The sequence below is a fragment of the Polyodon spathula genome, chromosome 2 (genome assembly GCF_017654505.1).
Source record: "Polyodon spathula isolate WHYD16114869_AA chromosome 2, ASM1765450v1, whole genome shotgun sequence".
NCBI classification, from domain to species: domain Eukaryota; kingdom Metazoa; phylum Chordata; class Actinopteri; order Acipenseriformes; family Polyodontidae; genus Polyodon; species Polyodon spathula.
The window spans coordinates 87,736,285-87,757,914 of NC_054535.1; the positions used below are offsets into that span (position 1 = coordinate 87,736,285).

The window sequence follows — 21,630 nt, forward strand, 5'->3', positions numbered from 1 at the left end:
CAGGAACTGCTGAATTTATCCTGAAATCACGTGAATCACTATAATTTAACACAGGTGGAGGCCACTTAATGTGGTGTGTGATTTTGAAGGCGATTGGTTGCACCTGAGCAAATTTAGGACTGCTATTACAAGGGGGGTGGACACTTATCCAACCAAGCTATTTCAGTTTTTATTTTTAATTAATTTTCTACACATTTCTAGAATATTTTTTTCACTTGTAAGTTGTGGGGTAGGATGTGTAGATAAATGAAAAAAAAAAAAAAAAAACAATTTTAATGCATTTTAATTCCAGACTATAAGGCAACAAAAGGTGAACATTTTGAAAGGGGGTGTAGACTTTCTATAGGCATAAAAAATATAAAATAGCATTATGATATAATAATGTTCAATAAAATAAAATACAATTATTGGGTAAAATTTAATAATTTTTTTTTTAACCTAAACTCTAGATTAAACATTCCTTAATTAACAGCAATTCTGGCTGCTGAGAGACACATGCTACTAGCAGTGGCAGATGGTGTTATCTGAGCGCGGGTTTTCATTGGAGGAGACCAGAGTTTTTTTTTTTTTTTTTTACCAGAGGAGGCTTTGTCTCGTTCGACAAACTCCTGTCTGTCTGAAACACAGCACTCCCACTAGTAGACTGAGTGATCTGAGCACAGGTTTTAATTGGAGGAGCGACCCACACCCTCCCGCCCCCTTCTAAAGCGCTGCTGTATGCAGTTATATCATGTGCAGTTAATGTAAGAGTGAGGATTGAAATTGCTTCGTTTAGTTTCGCATCAGTGGTAAGATGCATACTATGTGTTGTTATTGTTTTATTTTGGTGCTTGTCTTGTGAAGGGGTCAAATGTGAAATGCAGGCCAACGCAGTTGATTGGCTGATTAGACTCCATTTGCCTCGCTAGATTATACTGAAAGATAAAATCTGAAGGGAAGCCATAACCAAAAATTTTAATTGCTAATAAGAACATGTCATTTCATTTGGCAGTAGAGAAATACGTTTGAGATTACATATTTCAAGGGAACACGTACAACTTGAATACTACAGTATACAGCAGAGAGTCAGCTTAAAAAAATAAAATAAAATAAAAAACAAAGAAAAAGACATTGCAGGTTGTTGCTATGGTAACTTAAGAGGAGATCAACATACTGTGGGTTTGTTTCCCCATGGTAAGCAAAGTTAGCCTTTCAGAATGTCAAAAAGGACTTTTACAACTGGAAAATCCTCAACATACTGTGTTTTTTTTCCCCCACTGTAAGCAAAGTTATCCTTTCAGAATGTCAAAAGGGACTTTTACAACTGGAAAATCTTCAGCTAAAAGGCTTAGCAATTAAAAACTAGCTCTAAAGTTGCTAGCAAGTCAGATCCCTGTTACAGGTATTTTTTGTTTGTTTGTTTGTTTTACCATAATGTCTGAGTAACACAGAGAAACAAAATACAATAATTTGTTTTGTGGAGTGGAAAAATAAAAAGTCTAAGTATTTTTATACTTATACAACCTGTTTTTAAAGTTAACAATACTATTTTTTCAATACAATTCAATACAAAATGGCTTACTCCAATGCACACCAACTCAAACTAAATGGAAAAAACAGAAGCCTGTACTACATTTACACTTTTGTGTTGTTCGCTGCACCTGCGGTGTGCATAAGTTCATTTAAATCAACTACATTTTTTTTTTTTAAATGGTAAAAACTGAAATAAAAAAATTCTGACATAGTATCCTAACTGTTATGAGCCTGTTTTCACTTTAGCTCACTGTCAATGTTAATTTGTGATGTTAAAGCTGAAAATCATGTTACAAATCGCATTAAAAATCCCCATTTCTGTAATGCTAATAATACTGAATACTAAATAAACTACTTTATTTAAATGTTCAATGTTATTGTAAATGTTACCCAGATTATTGATGACCGTAGAATGGTATGGGTAAGGCAAAAAAATTTAATTAGATACATTCTGTGAAAAAAAGGTTTTACAATTCCCCCTACCCCCCTCCCCCTCCCCTGACTCAGAGGTCACCAGCAACTATTGAGCCAATACACTGTGGTGTTTACTATGTGTTCAATGTTTCTTTTTGTTTGTTTATTTGTTTTTGTTTTTTTACAGACTGTATAACAAGGAAAATAATAAATAAATATTCCAAGTTCACAATGACATGCACTTTAAGTGATGAGAGGTTAAGTGATGAGCGTGCCTAGTGGGCAAAATTGGTTACCAATGGCATATTACTAATATAATGAATCATGAATAAACACGTATTTTAAAGTACCACTAACTTTACATAATCTGAGATGTTTCATGAACAAAATGAATTTTCAATTAATTAAATTGGAAATGTGTTTGCACATAAGTAACTGCATCAGAGTGTGTCCTTCTTTGGAATTAGCCAATTTAGTTAATTTGTAATATACTAAAAATGCACAGGAGACAGGACTACATTATTTTGAACTGTTGATGTTTTTAAGCCTTCTGTTTTTACTCTACTGTTTTTCATTTCATTCTTGGTACCCTTGATTTGAGTAATTATTGCATTACTGTTGGATCATGCTGTATCCATTTACAAGTAAGTACATACAATATACCAGTGGACATGGGCATGCCAGCAGGTTATCAGACATGTAATTGATCGAAAATATTCTGTGAGAGTCACCAGAGGTAAGGGTCTATTCCCAAAGGGCCCATGTCTCACAGCAGTATAACTATGACCAGAAATCCAAACAGCTGGAAAAAGCATTCTGTGAAATTAACATGAATATGCATTTTTTAATGAGCATTACATGTAGAGAATGTACCACATGCAAGTTTAAAAAGCTGTTTCAATTAAACCATACTGCTGTTTTAAAATTAAGTCGAAAACATAAAATATAACTACACGTTTGGAGAAAACAAAAAAGCAGAATAAAACATAAAGGTGTTTGTGAACCAATGACAATTATTTGTCTTTTGGTGAATAGAAAACTATCTGTGTTAATGCTATTTATTTATTTATTTATTTATTTATTTATTGCTTTTTTAGATCATACACATTGCTTTCTTTTACATCCAGGAGATCCCCTACCTACAATCTAAATTGGGTAGTGCAACTGTTTCATCATATTCTGTATACTTTTGATTGCACCTGCTCCTTTGAAAAACAGCCTGCAAATAACTAGGTTTGATGGACAAGTATCACAGAATAGTCAAATAGAGAAGTGACAGTTGACCTCAAAGTGGTAGTCAACTAATCACAGTAATTGTGAAGCGTGCAGTTTCAGATGGACGGATGTACAGTTGCAGTTGCAATGTATTATTTTATATAAAAGATATTCAAGAACATTAATAAATCGGTTAAAAAAAATTCCACCCAATTAAAAAAAATATCATGCACAAACAGCAAAGTATTATGAAATAGTACGTTCTCAAATACAGCATCAGACATTCGTTAATATTAAGTGGCAACCAGTTGACCAATTTGACCATATTTACTTTTCAAGTTTCAAATTAGCTGATGTTCTATCCCTAGCCAGCTGTAACATTGGATTATTCTGAAAATAGTGGATGATACATAGTGTTATGGGCAGTATGTTGGCTTACTTAGAAGGCTGAACAACCTTTCGTTGGGTAACCTTTTTGTACCCTTTGTTTATAACTGAAGCACACTGTAAAACATATGCTCTACACATACTTTTTTATTATTGGGGTTTACACTGAAATTATTACATTTACTGAAGGGATTTGGACTAAGGTGCTAAAAGCTAAAACTTGATCATTTTCAACATACACTATGTGACCATTACTGTCCAGGTTCTACATCTCTTATGATGGATGGCAGTGTTGTGAGTACAAGCTGGGTGCTGGAAGGTAAACGACGTCCACGTTTTGGAAGCATCTGAATATGTGACCTTCTGATCCAAAACCAAGTCTCCTTCTGTATAAACTACATATTTCAGTGCAAACGAAAGAGGCTAAACTGTTGTTTTATGTGCTCCTGAGTGTTAATATTCAAGTTGGAAATGCACTGTGGTGAGAGAACAGCTTGTTCTGAAATGCTGGTAATGAGCTGCTGAATGGTCTAAACACAAAGGACATTTTTTTTGTCTATTAATTACCCACATCCTCTGCAGCAACCAAGATTGCATTCGCTTTTGTTTTCCTTGTCAAAATTACAACGAAAGAGGCTTCTCTTGCTGTAGCCAATATTATAATGAGGTCCTGTTTCAGGATTCCAGTAAAAGTGCCATTTCCTGATGTGACATGCGAAATGCAATCTCTGTGAACAAGCTAATTAGGCCAACCTGTGGATTAATCCTTGATCTACCCTATCCATTTTTCACAGCAGACAGTCAACAGCTGCCAACAACTTCCAGAGGAGCCTCTTACCTTATCACACCTCATCAGTCCCAGATACCTGAGGGACTTGCTGCTCTGAGCAATCAGGGTGGCTCCCTGATCCGTGATTTCTTTACACCAGCCTGCATCCACCGTCTCTATGGTTGTGCTGTATTGGCCAATAGCTATCAAAGCTGCAACAGAAAAAAAATAAACATCTATCTATATCTCTTTCAACAGCGGTAGTCACAAGTATTGAGGCACCAGCTGAACCCAGACATACATTACTCTTTCTTGAAAACCACTTTATCATTGCAACCAAAAGTGACAATACATCAAGTATGACATGAAATCGTTTCATTTGTTTATGAAACCCTTTAAACAATCCAATATAAACTTGCATATGTGAAAAGTATGTCAATATACTGATGTGCAAACTCTAACTGTACTTCATTTTACCCTTGAACCTTTTCTACAGCCCGATGTGCATTAACTTCACAAATCTCTGGTGGATATGCTCTCTGAGCCTGGCCAATTTTTTCTTTAGCGATACCCCTTATTTTTGATGGGTACCTTGTCATGTTACTTTGTTTTAGTTCCTGCCAACTCTGCTCAGTAGGGGTTGATCTGGAAGCCAATCCATGACCCAGGCATGTGTTCTGGGTCACGGCCATGTTAGAACAACAGGTTCAAACTTTCTGGGGCTTAGCAGCATCTTGGACTTCAAGATGCTCTTGCACATGAAACAATCCATTGTTCAGTCATTAAAAGAACAATACGCTTCTAGATTTCAAATCCACCTAAAGTAGGTTGTATTTAATAGGCTCATATTGTCATATCAATGCCTTGGCTGACTTATGGCAAAATTAGGCTGTTTCATCACTTTCATTCATTTTTTTTGGTTCAAGTTAATATTCCACAAGAATTACAGTAATGTCCTCTTCTGGAAGATAACTTACAAATCTATAAAGAAACCATTTATAAGGATTAAAAAGAGGAGGAAGTTGTGGGTTTATTGATGGAATAAATGTCAATTATAGCATACTGCTAAAGCGTATATATACCACAGCACCAGTGCTCGACATACAACCATACTGAACAAAAGAGCAATACTGGTGCTCCACAAGGAGATACAGTATATAAATTTGGCACTAGATTCTAGCACCAGGGTACCTTATATAGCACCAGCAACATTAAATTCTGGTACCAGTAGACATGTTTCTTTTTTTTATTAATTTTTTTTTATTATTCCTTAGCAACCATACATGATGCTAGTTTCTTATTGGGTCTGCACGACTCTTATGACCCACCCACACATACTTCATACTTCATACTTAGGAGAGAAGGTTGGTGTCGTGTGGGAAGTTTAACTGCAGAAACTGGTCGCAATCATGTCTTCGTAGCACACTTTTACCCCAATTACCAATTAAATCAACAAGTCAAAAAGATATGTGGGCAATAGTAGAATTAGCAGGTAATGATAAATGCAATTTATGGTTTTCAAATATTATAAAGTAATGTTTCGTGTTCAGAAGCCCCTTTATTTTACCGCAAATGTTAAACACATTTGGTTGATTAAAAAACACAACATGGTTTGAATAGATGCACACAAATCAGAGATTTAAGTTAAAACCAAATCAGTTGTTGCAGCTAACTGAAAATCTAATGAATCAATAAAATTAATCAACAATGTGCAAAGCTTTCCTTCGAGTATAGTGATGGCTTTCTGAATGAGGTATTAATTATGTTATTAATTCTAAGTTTTAAATTATGTGTATGTCTTTTATAGTTAAGAATCATTATGATTAAATTGTGAGTGAATGTGCTTTTATAGTCCTTAATGCAGTATTGTGCAAGTTTTCTCTCATTACACATAGCTGACCCTGATACAGAGGTATTTTAAAAGACAAGATGGATGCACCCTGCTGCATGTAGCACGTGGTGGACAATAACGTCAGAGAGCACCGCCCCCTTTCCCACAGGGGAAGTATGTGGTAGGCTTGTGTGTGTAATGAGAGAACAACTACCTCGATTATTGGACAGAAAGCCGTCGGGTTGAAGGGGAGTCAGCAATTGCTTACAAAGGTATAAATATCAAACACTGCAAAGTTTTGTCAGTCTTTTTACCTCGGTGCATTATGATAAAAACATATCATGTACTGAGCTGTACTGAGGCCAAAGTCAGTTTGTAACTCGTGCACATTGTTTAGATCGGAGGTATACCCTTCTTTCATATAAAGTACTTTAGAATAAAAAATCATCTGTCACCTTAATTTGCTCACTACATGAGTGTAGCTGAATTCATGAGCTATTGTTTCGTTAGGTCTGCCGTCTTCGGTTTCTTAGTATTGCAATTTTGGTCTTAAGCGATTAAATACACAGCTCGATTATTGGACAGAAAGCCGTCGGGTTGAAGGGGAGTCAACAATTGCTTACAAAGGTATAAATATCAAACACTGCAAAGTTTTGTCAGTCTTTTTACCTCGTGCATTATGATAAAAACATATCATGCACTGAGCTGTACAGAGGCCAAAGTCAGTTTGTAACTCGTGCACATTGTTTAGATCGGAGGTATACCCTTCTTTCATATAAAGTATTTTAGAATAAAAAATCATCTGTCACCTTAATTTGCTCACTACATGAGTGTAGCTGAATTCATGAGCTATTGTTTCGTTAGGTCTGCCGTCTTCGGTTTCTTAGTATTGCAATTTTGGTCTTAAGCAATTAAATACGCAGCTCACTACTGTGTCTAATAGTGTTTAGCACTAAAAACTGTTCAAGCAGTAGGGGAGGGTTAATAACGTAGCAACCCTGAATAAGCATGACATCAGAACCCCCCATCCCCAAACTGAAAATTACGTTTTAAAATCCCCAATTATAGACCTTTGCCTAATGACAATCACTGTATATACAAAACATATTTACTATAAAGCTATGTGTGGAACCAGTAAATAGCAAGTTACTTGCTGAACTTTTCTTTCCTTGTCATGGATTGAGCTAGCACGCCAATGATAACTTACAAATTAGTTTGTGTTTTTTGCCACTAGCTCTCAATGAAAACAGAGCATCTCAATTATTTTCAAAATCTGTAAACAGAAGTAGATGGATGCCCCTTTAAAAGCAGTTTTTCTTGTTTGTTTTTTTTCTTCTTATAATGGACTGGTGTAGTTCACGGTCAGTAACAACGATTGGAAATCTATGCGGACAAAGACTAATACAGTACACTGCTATCTCTAAGAAACAAAGTGAAAGTGCTTTAAATAGACTCCAGTGATAAGCTAACACTCTTTAGTGCTTCAATAAATGTGTACAGTTAAACGACTCATATAGATTTTTCATCCAAATTCATTTAAATTTTAAATGTACTTAACTCCTCGTAAATTGTGGCTACTCAGGAAGATATATGCCATTAGTAACAAATCATGTCCACTAGGCACTCATTTGGAACTCAAAGGCCACAAGTCAAAACTGTATTTCATCTGTACCTTTGTAAAAATGACAATGACCATCTGCCATTTATTATCTCTTAATTAAAACACCAAGATGGTTTGTAAGATAGAAAGCATGCAACTGAAGTACAGTATGTTGGGCAGAGGTTTTCTATGAATATTTTGACCAATACAAATTAAGTGTGAAGTAAAAAGGAGGGTGCAAATAGCACTTCTGGAACCCACTGGTATAACATTGGTTTGCTTTAAAGAATTACTTGAGCTCAAGGCCTGTTTGAGAGGGAAAATAAGGTACCAACGAATAAATTCAAGCAGTGGCTGCATAAATTACTACTATACCTGCACTCGGCCCATTTAAAGTTTTTTGATGCTGCTTTGGAGGTTACACTATTTGCTAGAACAAACACAGCTGTACTATTTAATTGAACTGTAATTTTACACCAGCTACATCTCTTAATAACAGTGCAATTATGTTCAGATTTATAAAGTTATTTTGAGAAATTCAAAATCGTGAAATGGTAACAAACTGAACAAATGATAATCAAATCTTTATAAATGCTATTAACAGCACTGAAAAACATGTGCTGTTGCACGGTAACGACACAACTTACTATGCCAGTACAGAAACTTGTAGCTAATTTCTGGGTTAATTGGCTGCACTAGTTCCCATATTTTAGACAGCAGGTCTGTTTGCAAAGCTATACGAGCTTGGCTGGAGCATTTGTGAATCACATGCAGGTTGGGTTAGGATTGGACCTGTGATGCATGTCAAGCGGGAGAGAGCTTAGGATAAGATTTGTACTACAGCGAGGTAATGAGACTGAAGGCCTCTGGACAGGGTCATCAGCTACGAAGCCTATGATAACGTAGGGAATTGAGACCAGGTGAAACACCTCAGAGCTGACTTAGGAATACTGTTGCTTTATTCCAAACTGATTAAAAAAACAAGCAGCAGACTACTTTAGATGTTATGAGCAAGTGTGAAGATGACAGCATTTTAATAAAGCTGGGAAAGCGGCTAATATTGTCACAAGCAGTCAACTGAAACAATACAGCTTTAGTACAAATGGTGTGCAAAGCAGATCATTTAGCAAGCCTTGGAATCCAGATATCATTAATATCTTTGTTATTAGACTAGCAGCAATAGTATTTTTGTTCCAGCAATTCAATACAGTAAAGTATCCCAAACCATTTGAAAAAATGACTCACAATTGAGTGACTGTAGTTTGTACTTTTGCTGGATCAGCAAGAGACAAATGTTTCATTATACTCTAAGTTAAAAACACTATGGTGAATAGTTCAGAAACATTTTAGTATTGCGTATGCCAACCAACTAATCAATCAATCAGTCTGTTGGCTCATAATCAGAGCTGAGAGCAAAAGCAAATCAAGCCAGCATGGCCTGATCATGCATGGAGCAAGATCAAAGTAAATGCAAGCCGCAATAACAACAGCAATAGTCAGCCACTGCAAGACATAACCACCAACATCACCCCGTATAACCAAGGAATTATACCAGCACCAAATCATAATCCACAGTTTCCTTTAATGCTTCATGCAAACCCGCAATTTGACATTTACCTGCAAAAACCAACAACAACAAAAAAAAAGAAGAGCAATGACTTGAGTCTGCTGTGATCCCCTATGTAAACATTATCAATATATAAATGAAATACATCTAGGTATGAAGGGAAAACATTTTTTTAAAAATTTCTGTGTTCTGTCCTGCATTAGCACATTTATTTTCAGAAAGGGACAATGTACCCAAGACAAGTTACCAAACACAGCTGTTTAATGTAAACCCTTATACGCGGTTTCTTATTTGCTTTAGCATTTTAATTGTTGCTTTTTTCTTTAAAAAAAAAAATTTACACACTGGTGCCTTCTTACCTCCCACTGAACAAGCAGAAATGATTTACACATATGATTCAGCCACTTCATTACACCGGGATGCTTATGATTTCACTGGCTGAGACAACTTGTTGCTACTGATGTGGTTGTTCTGTGAGTCCCTCAAAAACTGTTCAGCAGACCCTGACCCCCCAGTTTGAGAACCCCCAAATAAATATTGCCATCAATTAATTGTGCTGATGTTTTCACCCATGACAATAATGAGAAGACATCTCATGGAGTATAAAAAATTTGCATAAAACAACTGTAATTCCCCAGGTAACATAAGGCTGCGATTGGAATGCAGCTTAGGCACCCGGTGCATTTTAACTTGCCACCGGTATGGCCAGAAAGAAGTTTAAAAGGTGCTCCTTTGATGTCTTTTCATGGCTGTCCTGCTATAGAAAACAACTGTCTGCATTCTAATGATGCAGACTCAGTCTGATAACCTTTGCGAGCTGGGCAGGTACTTAACAGGAGAAAGCATGCTCTGATTAAGATGTTTTTGCAGGCTACCTGACAGACACTCAGGCTCTATGAACATTTCTGGTCTATTCCTGAATACAGAGAAGACATTGGAGATATCAGGGCTTAGAGGTTAAGAAAGAGATAACAGTATATATGTATAAATAACAGCAGCAAACAGAGTTCCTCAAGGCAAGTATCTGATCAGATTCATCTGGAAATCAGTGGTTCTTTAAAGATGGTTTACAAAATAAGGACATGCATGATCCAAAAAATGTACTGCCCATGGATTCTTTCACGTTTGTAGATACAGTACTTCAACCCAAGATTTTAATAATCATTTGTGTATTTTTTTTCCTGATACTTTAATTTTCTTTAAGATATGTCTGCGGTACTGACCGAAAAAAAAGATTTTCCATGCAATGTCACAACATACATTACAGCAACAATGCGGCTCATGTATCACGCAGTACCGGTCATAAACTGAAGGCTTGGCCACCAACCGTTTCCTCTTAGTCATTACAAACTAAATTGCTATGAAAAAAGTATTATAGATTATGGGTCATGTACAAAAACTGCAAATACAGTACTGTGACTATCAGGTTACAGACAACTTACAGTCTGCACTGGTGCTTTGCTATATATTCAAAAAATAGTAACCGTGTTAATGACACTTATAATACAGATATTAAAAAAAATAATACCCAAAGACTGTTCCAATAGCAAAAAGTAATATAACGCACCACCAACTATTACAAATTATTGCAAAGAAACCACACATTCAATTTCAGCTTAACACATGACATTGAAATGCCACACGATAAAAAAAAAAAACCTTTTACACTAATGTTTAATGATAACATCTCATTCTGACCTTACAAATTGATTCGTTTCTGATACAGTTTGTTTATCTACAGCTAAATGTATAAAGTAGGTGGTATAATAAAAACCTCACTGATGCAACTAATCACAAAATAATGGGAGAATTATTCATGGCAAGCAGCAAGGCTAGTTTTACTTTCTACTTAAAATACATGAGGTTATAAACTGGGAATTTCACTAAGCAACTGAGGAAAGAAGCATACAACACTCTAAATTCTAATCATAATACATGGAGAAGAAATTGCTTAACCTGTAATAAGAACATTAGTTGAACAAACTAATTTGATTCTACAGGGCTAATCATTTGCATCTATGGAAAATCATTAGTGGACAAACAAAGGTTGACAGAGAGAGCTAAGCCTTTCATCTAGTTATGGTAATGTGAACTGTCAGCCTTGTTTTAAACTTCTTGGTCCAAGTGCCAAAGCCTTGACCTGGAGTGACCAATCTTTACTTTAGTAATATACCTTTTATTCAACCTTTCCACTCTGCCCTGGTTGTCAAAAAGTAAAATAAAAAAAAAGACTTTTAATTGAATCAATTTTGAACTGGTTGAATAACGTGAACAAGGGACAAAGCTGTGGTCATTAAACCAATTTCACTTGTAACAGGAGACAGTTCAAGCACTATCCCCCTTTATATTGTATTTTAAGCAGACACATGCGATGCCATATTCACTAAACTTCTGCTCTACAATTAAGAACCATGCATTTTAAACATGATAATCAAGGGATAAAGTCTACTTTGCCCTAGAGCAATGTAGTAAACCAGGCCCTAAGTGTGTGAATATATCCCCAGCAGGAAGTCACTTGCTATAGGACAGGGGGAGCAGTTGACACCCTCTTCCATGCTCAACTTGCCACATAATATCATCGATTCGAAGGGCAGCCTTTGCATCTTTACGGCTTTCTTTGCCGTCCACTTTCTTCCAGTTTTCAATACAGGTGCTGCCTCCCTTACGCATTTGTCACGTGAATCTACTAATGTCACTTCCAGTTGGACCTTGGTGCACTTAAACTGTCCCTTCCGCTGCTTGTTGTCCAACTTCTCCCACACGAACTGTGTCCTTTAGATCCCTGTTGTACCATCTCCCAAGACTTTTAACTGGCTTCTCAGACAGACACTGTTGGTATTGCCTCACCATTAATGTAGAAACTATTATCTACTACTTTACCTTGAATTATAGAGATACTCCTTGATTTAGTGGGCTTGAATTGCATTCGTGCCCATTCAGTGTATTTGGTTAATTTGCCCAATAACCAATTAGTGCAGGCTACAGCAGTAGTCATGGTTGTCATGTCATCCATGAATGCTCGAATTAGTGGTAGTCGCATTCCAGAAGCCAGGTGCTCTCCTCCCACTACCCATTTTGATGCCCTAATAATTATTTCCATTGTCACGGTAAAAGCCAGTGGAGAAATGTTGCATTCTGCCATTATTCCAACTTCTAGGCATTGCCATGTAGTGCTTAATTCTGAAGTTGAAAAACAAAATTACAAATCTCCAAAGTAGGCTTTCACTAAATTTGTCATTGTCATCGGTACACTGAAAAAATCCAATGCTGCCAAAGAAGTTAATCTGGCACTGAACTATATGCATTAGCCAAATCCAAGAAAGTCACATGAAGCTCCTTCCTCTCCTTTTAATAAGGTGAAACTGACTGATGCTTGTAGAATCTTTTTCTTTTGGTATAAAGACTCCACCTGCTCGGCGCCATGCTCTTGTTTCGCGTGTTTCCTTGAGATCTCTCCAGCTCAGACTTAGTTGCTTTTAGTGTGCCATTTTTCTCCCTGGTGAATAACTTCTTTGCAAATTTGAATGGGTCTTTATGTTAGTTCTCGCACGCTCCTTCTTTATGCAGCGTCTCCGTAGGCGCTCAGCTCTGCACAATGTTGCAAGCTTATCTTCTATGACCCTTTGTAACAGATTGAGTCCCTTTTTCTGACTTTGTTCTGCTCTTCTCCATTGCTTCCTCAGCTGCCTCCTTTCTCTAACTCTAGCTTCTTTTCAACTGTTTCCAATGCAAAGCAGAGATCCGTGTTTACTGTGTCCCATGCAGTTTTCTCACAAGCTCTTGGCCATTTAACTCCAGGCTTGTGCCCGTTAGGGTTCTTTTCTCTCTTACGCTGGTTCGTCTGACCGGGTTCGCAAGGATCATTAGGTCCATCACTAGTTGTATCCATGCAAGTCCTCCTCACCTCTATGATAGGGGTGCTGATATCCTGTGAACTTTAGTTTGCTTCCTGTTGCTGGATATCATTCAGCTGACTTTTTAAGAAGTACTGATCAATGCAAGGCCCTTGTCTCTTCTCCCTCAGCATTTCATTACCCCTTTAAAAATACTTGCATTGCACATTTTGTATCATTTATTTTAAGAACAAGAACGATGTTGACAAAGCGCTTCACAATATCTCATTGTAAACTGGCCCAATTACTGCCTGTTTTTTCTCATTTGAGACAGAGAATGTTCAATGTTGACACAACTTTGCCACCCCAACCCCCCACCTTAGAATTTTTTCTGAAATGATGCCCCTGATCCCCAGTTATCTGACTCTAGTAGGGTTTGTTTAAATGTTTAAATGTTTAAAGTTTACATTAGTTAAAGCTAATGTTTTTTCCTCTTCCACTGACTGCCTTGCTTCATTGAATGCAATATCACACAGTATTTTTGAAAATAGTAACCAAATGATATGTGTTACCCCCAACACTGGTGTGAAAATAGCCTTAAAACAATATGAAGAATACCACCAGTCTAGTTTAATGTGGAATAAAATTGAATAAAACAGGGCCCCAGTCTTGCAAGGTGAAAAGAATGGATTGCTTTTCCAAACACTACCTTAAACTTCCCAAAGAATATATCAGCACAATCTTTGGAGCTGTTTCGTGAATCCTGCAGCCACTTATGGCAGTAATATCGAACTTTCCTTACCAAACAGTCCAACTACTTAGAGATCGAAAACAGTACATTTGCAACTCAATGAGCGAGGGTGTTTTCCTTCCACATCATACAATGTCAGGTCAATCCTTTTAACAGTCCAATCATGTGGGTGGTTTCTAAGTGACCTGCTCTGCAAATGCCAGACAAGCCACGTCAGTGTTCTTGAAGTACCACACATCTCATTTTTTTTTTTTTTTTTTTTTTTTTACATTTACATGTGAAGAAAAGCTACTGGAAGCCATAACAGTCTTTCAAAAGAAGTTGGAGACCAAGTGGATAAATGTCCAACACAAAGTTTTAAAAACATACCTTTTTTTAATTTTTTTTTGCTTGATGGGATCTTAGATATTGTACCACAAATGTTAGTCCAATAAAATATGACTCTATCCATCTTGTCTGTACCTTTATGATGGTAATAAATGAGGGGAAAGGCAGCTGGCTCCAATCAGTGTAGCTCCCCTGGCTGCACTTCACTATCACAAGTTCATTCTGATGTACTGCTTTTTACAAAATGTAACTCCTATGGAAGAAGGAATATAGGGAGCTGGTTTTAATTCATTTTCTCAGTCTTTATGACACTGATATCCTGTTTGTCTGTTACCACTTTGAAACAGTACTGTTTTTAGTCTAAAAATACTGTAGATATATGCAGTAGCTTTGTATTAAACAACAAAAAAACATACTTAGTAAAAGTAACTCCCCCACATATCCAATCAAATTTTTTCACTAACTAAAAAATAAATAAGAAGATACAAATAATTGTATGGGTCGCCTAAAGCAGGATTTCCCAGTGCTGGTCCTGGGGGACCCGAATCTGCTGGTCTTCATTCCAACTGAGTTCTCAGTTACTTAATTGAACTATTCATTAGCTTAATTATACCTTTAATTGTTTCCAGATTTTAAACAGTTGGAGATTAAGTTAACTATACAATTTTATAAGGAACTTGAAAATCCGCAACTTTTTAGGAGTGGAGAACAATTATAAAATAATAATTACAGTACTGTAGTAGTTTCTAAGTAAAACTATCCTTCAGCCAAACACTTGCTTAACCAAAGCATGCCAGTCTAACTGGGAAAATGCTTTGCAGTTTTGTTTGGGACTCACTGACTTTTGTAAAACCAGGAAGGAGACAACTGGTTTTGCAAGGTAACTGATTACACAAAATAACTGCTGTCTTTTTCTAACCTGCAGTGCAGCTCCATCTGGTGCACAGGGGAAGAAATGAAGACTTAAAAAGGGAAAGAAAATGGCTATTTCTAATATTAAAAAAAAAAAAAAACTTCTTTAAGATACTTCAAGATTCGAGATTAGAAGGACCGTTTTTGAGAATGCCTCATTAATATTCAGGTTATTGCTTGTGAGAAAGGGAACACATTTCAGTGACTTCACCTGCCTTTATGCTGCGTGTGTGTCATTCTAAATACAACAAAGAGGGAGAGTGCTAAAGGGTAGGAAGTAGGATTAGGTGGACTATACTAGCTTGTGCTATACTTTCATGGCCCCACGGTCATCCCAAGAATCTGACTGAAATATTATGGTGCCAGGACCTCCATAAATTGTGCCCCTCAGATTTGTAATTCTCTTCTAGGCTTATTTTGACACACAAAGTTTGATATATGCAAACACTGCCTTAAAACATGTAGCCTTTTCTAGCACTGGAGAGATGTTTTAGTTGACCTTGTAAGGAGCCCCGGGGCGTTTATACTGTTTATATGTGAAATCAATTCAATTGGTATTTCTTGCTATTTTGAATTTACTTTGGTGGCAGTGTGCCTGCCCATGTGTGTGTTATGTGTTGTGTTGCGTATGGTGTTAATGTTGGTGTATAGGTACTGGAGCATGGGATGTAAATGGGTCTGTGCAGCAAGAGTGATTTAAAATATACAGTGGCTTGCGAAAGTATTGACCCCCCCTTGACATTTTTCCTATTTTGTTGCCTTACAACCTGGAATTAAAATGGATTTTTTGGGGGTTTGTATCATTTGATTTACACAACATGCCTACCACTTTGAAGATGCAAAATCTTTTTTTTTATTGTGAAACAAACAAGAAATAAGACAAAAAAAAACAGAAAACTTGAGCGTGCATAACTATTCACCCCCCCAAAGTCAATACTTTGTAGAGCCACCTTTTGCAGCAATTACAGCTACAAGTCTCTTGGGGTATGTATCTATAAGCTTGGCACATCTAGCCACTGGGATTTTTGCCCATTCTTCAAGGCAAAACTGCTCCAGCTCCTTCAAGTTGGATGGGTTCCGCTGGTGTACAGCAATCTTTAAGTCATACCACAGATTCTCAATTGGATTGAGGTCTGGGCTTTGACTAGGCCATTCCAAGACATTTAAATGTTTCCCCTTAAACCACTCGTTGCTTTAGCAGTATGCTTAGGGTCATTGTCCTGCTGGAAGGTGAACCTCCGTCCCAGTCTCAAATCTCTGGAAGACTGAAACAGGTTTCCCTCAAGAATTTCCCTGTATTTAGCGCCATCCACCATTCCTTCAATTCTGACCAGTTTCCCAGTCCCTGCCGATGAAAAACATCCCCACAGCATGATGCTGCCACCACCATGCTTCACTGTGGGGATGGTGTTCTCAGGGTGATGAGAGGTGTTGGGTTTGCGCCAGACATAGCGTTTTCCTTGATGGCCAAAAAGCTCAATTTTAGTCTCATCTGACCAGAGTACCTTCTTCCATATGTTTGGGGAGTCTCCCACATGCCTTTTGGCAAACACCAAACGTGTTTGCTTATTTTTTTCTTTAAGCAATGGCTTTTTTCTGGCCACTCTTCCATAAAGCCCAGCTCTGTGGAGTGTACGGCTTAAAGTGGTCCTATGGACAGATACTCCAATCTCCGCTGTGGAGCTTTGCAGCTCCTTCAGGGTTATCTTTGGTCTCTTTGTTGCCTCTCTGATTAATGCCCTCCTTGCCTGGTCTGTGAGTTTTGGTGGGCAGCCCTCTCTTGCCAGGTTTGTTGTGGTGCCATATTCTTTCCATTTTTTAATAATGGCTTTAATGGTGCTCCGTGGGATGTTCAAAGTTTCGGATATTTTTTTTATAACCCAACCCTGATCTGTACTTCTCTACAACTTTGTCCCTGACCTGTTTGGAGAGCTCCTTGGTGGTGCCCCTTGCTTAGTGGTGTTGCAGACTCTGGGGCCTTTCAGAACAGGTGTATATATACTGAGATCATGTGACAGATCATGTGACACTTAGATTGCACACAGGTGGACTTTATTTAACTAATTATGTGACTTCTGAAGGTAATTGGTTGCACCAGATCTTATTTAGAGGCTTAATAGCAAAGGGGGTGAATACATGTGCACGCACCACTTTTCCGTTATTTATTTTTTAGAATTTTTTTAAACAAGTTATTTTTTTCATTTCACTTCACCAATTTTGACTATTTTGTGTATGTCCATTACATGAAATCCAAATAAAAATCAATTTTAATTCCAGGTTGTAAGGCAACAAAATAGGAAAAATGCCATGGGGGGGGGGGGGGGGGTCAATACTTTCGCAAGCCACTGTATAGTTGTATTTAGGCACTGGGATTACACTATTACTTCACGTGCATTTAAAGTAATTAATAGTATGTGAGATCAGGATTGCAAAATTAGTTCACGTGCTGGGATTGAAGTGAAGAATTAATTGAATCCTGGCACAACAGTATATATAGATGCATGTTTTACACACTCGGGGTAGTGTGTTCGAGAGGTGGAACGAGTCCGGTGGTAAAGGAAAGTAAACCTTAAAGAGAAGTAAACAATTGCTACGTATGCTGGTTTCGCTACTTGTCACACGTGGTGTCAGACCAGGGATAACAGCGCCTTCAAGACTCAGGCCAGGAAGAGTACTGCGGGTGAATATTTTGAAGGAAGAATATTTTTTTTTTTGTGTGTATGGATGCTCACCTTATGCAGATAAACATGCACAGGCTGCAGGAGCTGCACCTGGCCCACAACAAAATCAGTAAAATTGAAGGCCTGTAGCACATGGCAAGCCTTATCCACCTGAATCTAGCAGAAAACGACATTGAACACATGTAGATCATGTTTTGTCTGTAGCTTCCTCAAAGCAAAGAGTTTAATTCTCAGTAAACACAAAGACCTCTGCTCACATGCCGTTCAAGACACCATTCCCTTCCCCTTTTTTCTCCCACCGAGATAAATGTACAATCTACACGATTATGGATACTATTTCTTGGATATCTTACAAGGAATGGTATCCAAATGCAAGCATTCTTGTATGTTTATTTCTACACAATTCTAACTCCATTAAAACAGTGGAGCAGATTGCGACAGACTTTAGCTAAACCAGGGTCAAGCTCTGTAGTATGCATAGATCAATAAAGAACAAGACAGGAAGGATGTACTGTAAACCACTGGAAACTTTCAGAAGAATTAGCAACATTAAAACTGGGTTCCTCAGAGTGAGTTATTCAAATTCCGATTTGTTGTTGTTTACTAAGTAAATAAATAAATAAATAAATGATTTTTAGTATTACTATACTGTAAGTGATAAAGGCATTACCAGAAAAATACAATTACATAAAAATTACAGTGTCTTGCTATTTTTGTAAAACAGACAAAACTAGCAACAAAAATGTACAATAAACTACAGGGCTCTCTCTGTATTTCATAATTCACACATTTGGCTAAATGCTGACAGTAAAATGGGCACTTGGCTGATTCACGGTTTATAATAGTTCAGTGTTTTCATGTGCAAGTCAGATTACGTTATGTTGTGTTAAATGTTTAGTATTTTGTAAATGACATTCCAACTCTTTTTAGAATTATAAGATTAATTTCTACTAATAAGTTCTAATGGGGATATGACTTATAACAGTATCTTATAGGGTTACATTTCTGACTGTTTCAGATTATGGATGAATACCCTTAGATGCATGGTGCATATAACTCTTTTTCTGACACTATTGTAAGACTACTTTGTTCAAATGTAGTTAAAGTATGTGCTGAAGTGAATTTAGATACAGAGACTATCTATTAGAGATTATCTATTAGATTGTGTATTAATGTTCACTGGAAAAAATATCAATAGACTTATGATGTCTAAAGAATTGCAACTCACACATGCCTTTTGTACGACTTAATAAATAAACTGCAATGAATTATGTTTACTTTTTTTAGTGCTGGGCAAATGGGGTTAGATTTCTGTTTAGTCTAGCTAGGGTTGCAGGACAAAAACAACATATAGCATATTTCAGTAGTTAAGACACTGCAATACAACCACAAGTATGAAGCTGAACAACTAAGTGACATGATCTTATTACTGCAAGTATTTTAAATCCTTACCTCTGCTTGTCTGTGTATATGTTTAATTTTGTACTCATCTATTTGAGGTTTTTTTTTTTTTTAACCCCTTTCCATCCTCTACTGGCTATGTTTGATTCCCCTAGCTTGGGTAGCCGTCGTTGTTTGTGCTATGCTTCCCTTCATAGCTATGTTACTAAGGCATTCCGTCATTACAGTAAATTACACCAAACTTTGTATGGAGACAGTCAAGCCAAGCCCTTAGCAAACCTCCCAGACTTCTCTCTGTTCACTTACACAGCTTGGTTGATAGGCTGTTCGCTTGGAAAACAGAGGCTTTTTAAAAAAAATTGGGGCCCAACAAAAACATTCTATTTGTATTTTCTATTTCAAAGAACAACAAGCAATTCATTTTTGATATTCAAAAATATAAACTCACTTTCATTTGAAAAACCATAACATGGTGTGGCAGAGCAAAGCTCTGCCCTTTTAAATTGGCAGGGATGGGGTTAACTTCCCCTGCCTGCCTGGGTTTATTATGTTCAGGTGGCTGGGGTTGATTAGTTGATTAGGTTGATTAACGATCAATCAGCGCCCAGCCACCTGATATAAAAGGAGGCCTCAGCTTCTCATTTGGGAGAAGGGAGCTGAGGAAGCAGGTTGGTGTTTGTTTTGTGGTTTTTTTGAATTTTCTAAATCCAGTGAAGGCATTGCCCAGCCTGGAAACCTTATTTTTGTGAGTTTTGTTTTTGCTTTATTTGTGTTTGAGTATTCTGTCTCTGGGCCTCTATCCACTCGCCAGCCTGCCACACATGGATAAAAGTATTTCTGTAATCAGGGATTGAACAAAAAATCCCAAAGTACCAAGTTGACAAAAGACCACACAAGCTCTGGCATGCTGTACAATTTACACCAACACAACAATATATTAAAGAGAAATGCATTGGTTGAAAGTATTGGTTTTGTGGATCACCAAGGAAAGCCCAACCCCCCCTGGTATTCAAAGGGAATATTTGTTTGGTGCACCCAGCAAATTGGGTTGTGGAAATAATGAGTTTCCATACAAGTAAAAAAAAAAAAAAAATCTGAGCCTAGCGAATCAAAGGTGCAGGAAGCCTAGATGCCACAACATCTTGTTGATTACAATTAATTTTTTTGTTGCAAGGGTCTCAAAATGGGATGAGATAAACTACTCAGAAAAGAAACCCAGCTGCAAATGGACTACCGCTTAGAAGCTCATACAGCCAATAAAGCAACTGTAAATTGAATGTAATTGCAAAAAAAAAAAAAAAAAAAAAAAAAAAAAAACACATAACCATATGGCACACGAGTAATATAGCCTAAATAACTGTGTTGCTTCTGTTGCTTCTTTATTTTAAACTACAGTAAAGACGTATACTGCACATACTGCAGCCTATGCACAGCAAGGGGAAAAATAAGCAGGTGCTCAGAACAAAATATAGTTGCATAAATAGAAGAGAGTTAACATTTAATGGAAGGACAGGTGGTTTACTTTTATTAAACTGTCTGCACACAAGCAGCGACGTAGTTGCATAAATAGAAGTGTTAAGTTTTAATGAAAGGATAGCCGGTTTGTTTTATTTATTTGTCTGCATACAAGCAGCGATGTGCAAAACTCAGTATGTTCCTAATAGTATTATTTTTTTTTTATTTTCTTAATGGCAGATTGCCACACATGTAAAGAAAACAAATGCTTCCAGATAACGTCAACAATTAGGTTTTGTTATATTAATAATTTTGGTGGCACTTTGCTTTATAAAATTAAACATTCTTGAATTAACATAAATGTTTAAATAATTGCAACGTATATGTATTATTTTATTGGAAAACTACATCACTTATTAATATATAAATTATAATAGGTGTATCACTATACTCACGTTTGTTCTGACCACCCACCAGAAATTGAAAAACTCAGTGTATATACTGTCTAGTCTTTTTTCTTCTAAACTCAACGACTCTTAAGACTGCCGGTTGTCATGCTGCTTAAATATAAATTTGATCAATTACAAGAATTTTTTATATTTTATTTATTTGGCCGATAATCTTGACTATTGTGGTAATTTACAGACGATAATCGATAGCTGTAAATGTCATTATCGTCCAACCCTGTTGTACACTTAGGACTTCACCTACTATAAGTTCTTGTCCTGGATAAGGGTGGGGGTCATTAAGATTTAATTAACATATTCATGTAATACACAAAGGCTTTAAGCTTTTAAATGGTTAAATGCTAGTGTTTCTGGCAACCTCAACAAGAAGCAATAATATCTTTAGAATGTAACATCTACAGAATGTAGACATATCACTTCTGATTTGGATAAGTCAATACAGATGAGAACCCATTTTTTAGGCTTATTAATTGCCATATTGCTGTTATCACATAAAGGCATATTAATT

The 21,630-nt window shown here is 36.8% G+C and overlaps 1 protein-coding gene across 1 annotated transcript in view; it reads right to left on the bottom strand.

The window, feature by feature from the left end:
- Positions 1 to 21,630, bottom strand: part of LOC121327076 (F-box/LRR-repeat protein 17-like) — a 104,906-nt gene that overhangs the window by 16,715 nt on the left and 66,561 nt on the right. Inside the window, exon 3 of the mRNA XM_041270871.1 lies at positions 4,367 to 4,509. Coding sequence (XP_041126805.1) covers positions 4,367 to 4,509 — 143 coding nt within the window. The remainder of the gene's footprint in view (positions 1 to 4,366; positions 4,510 to 21,630) is intronic.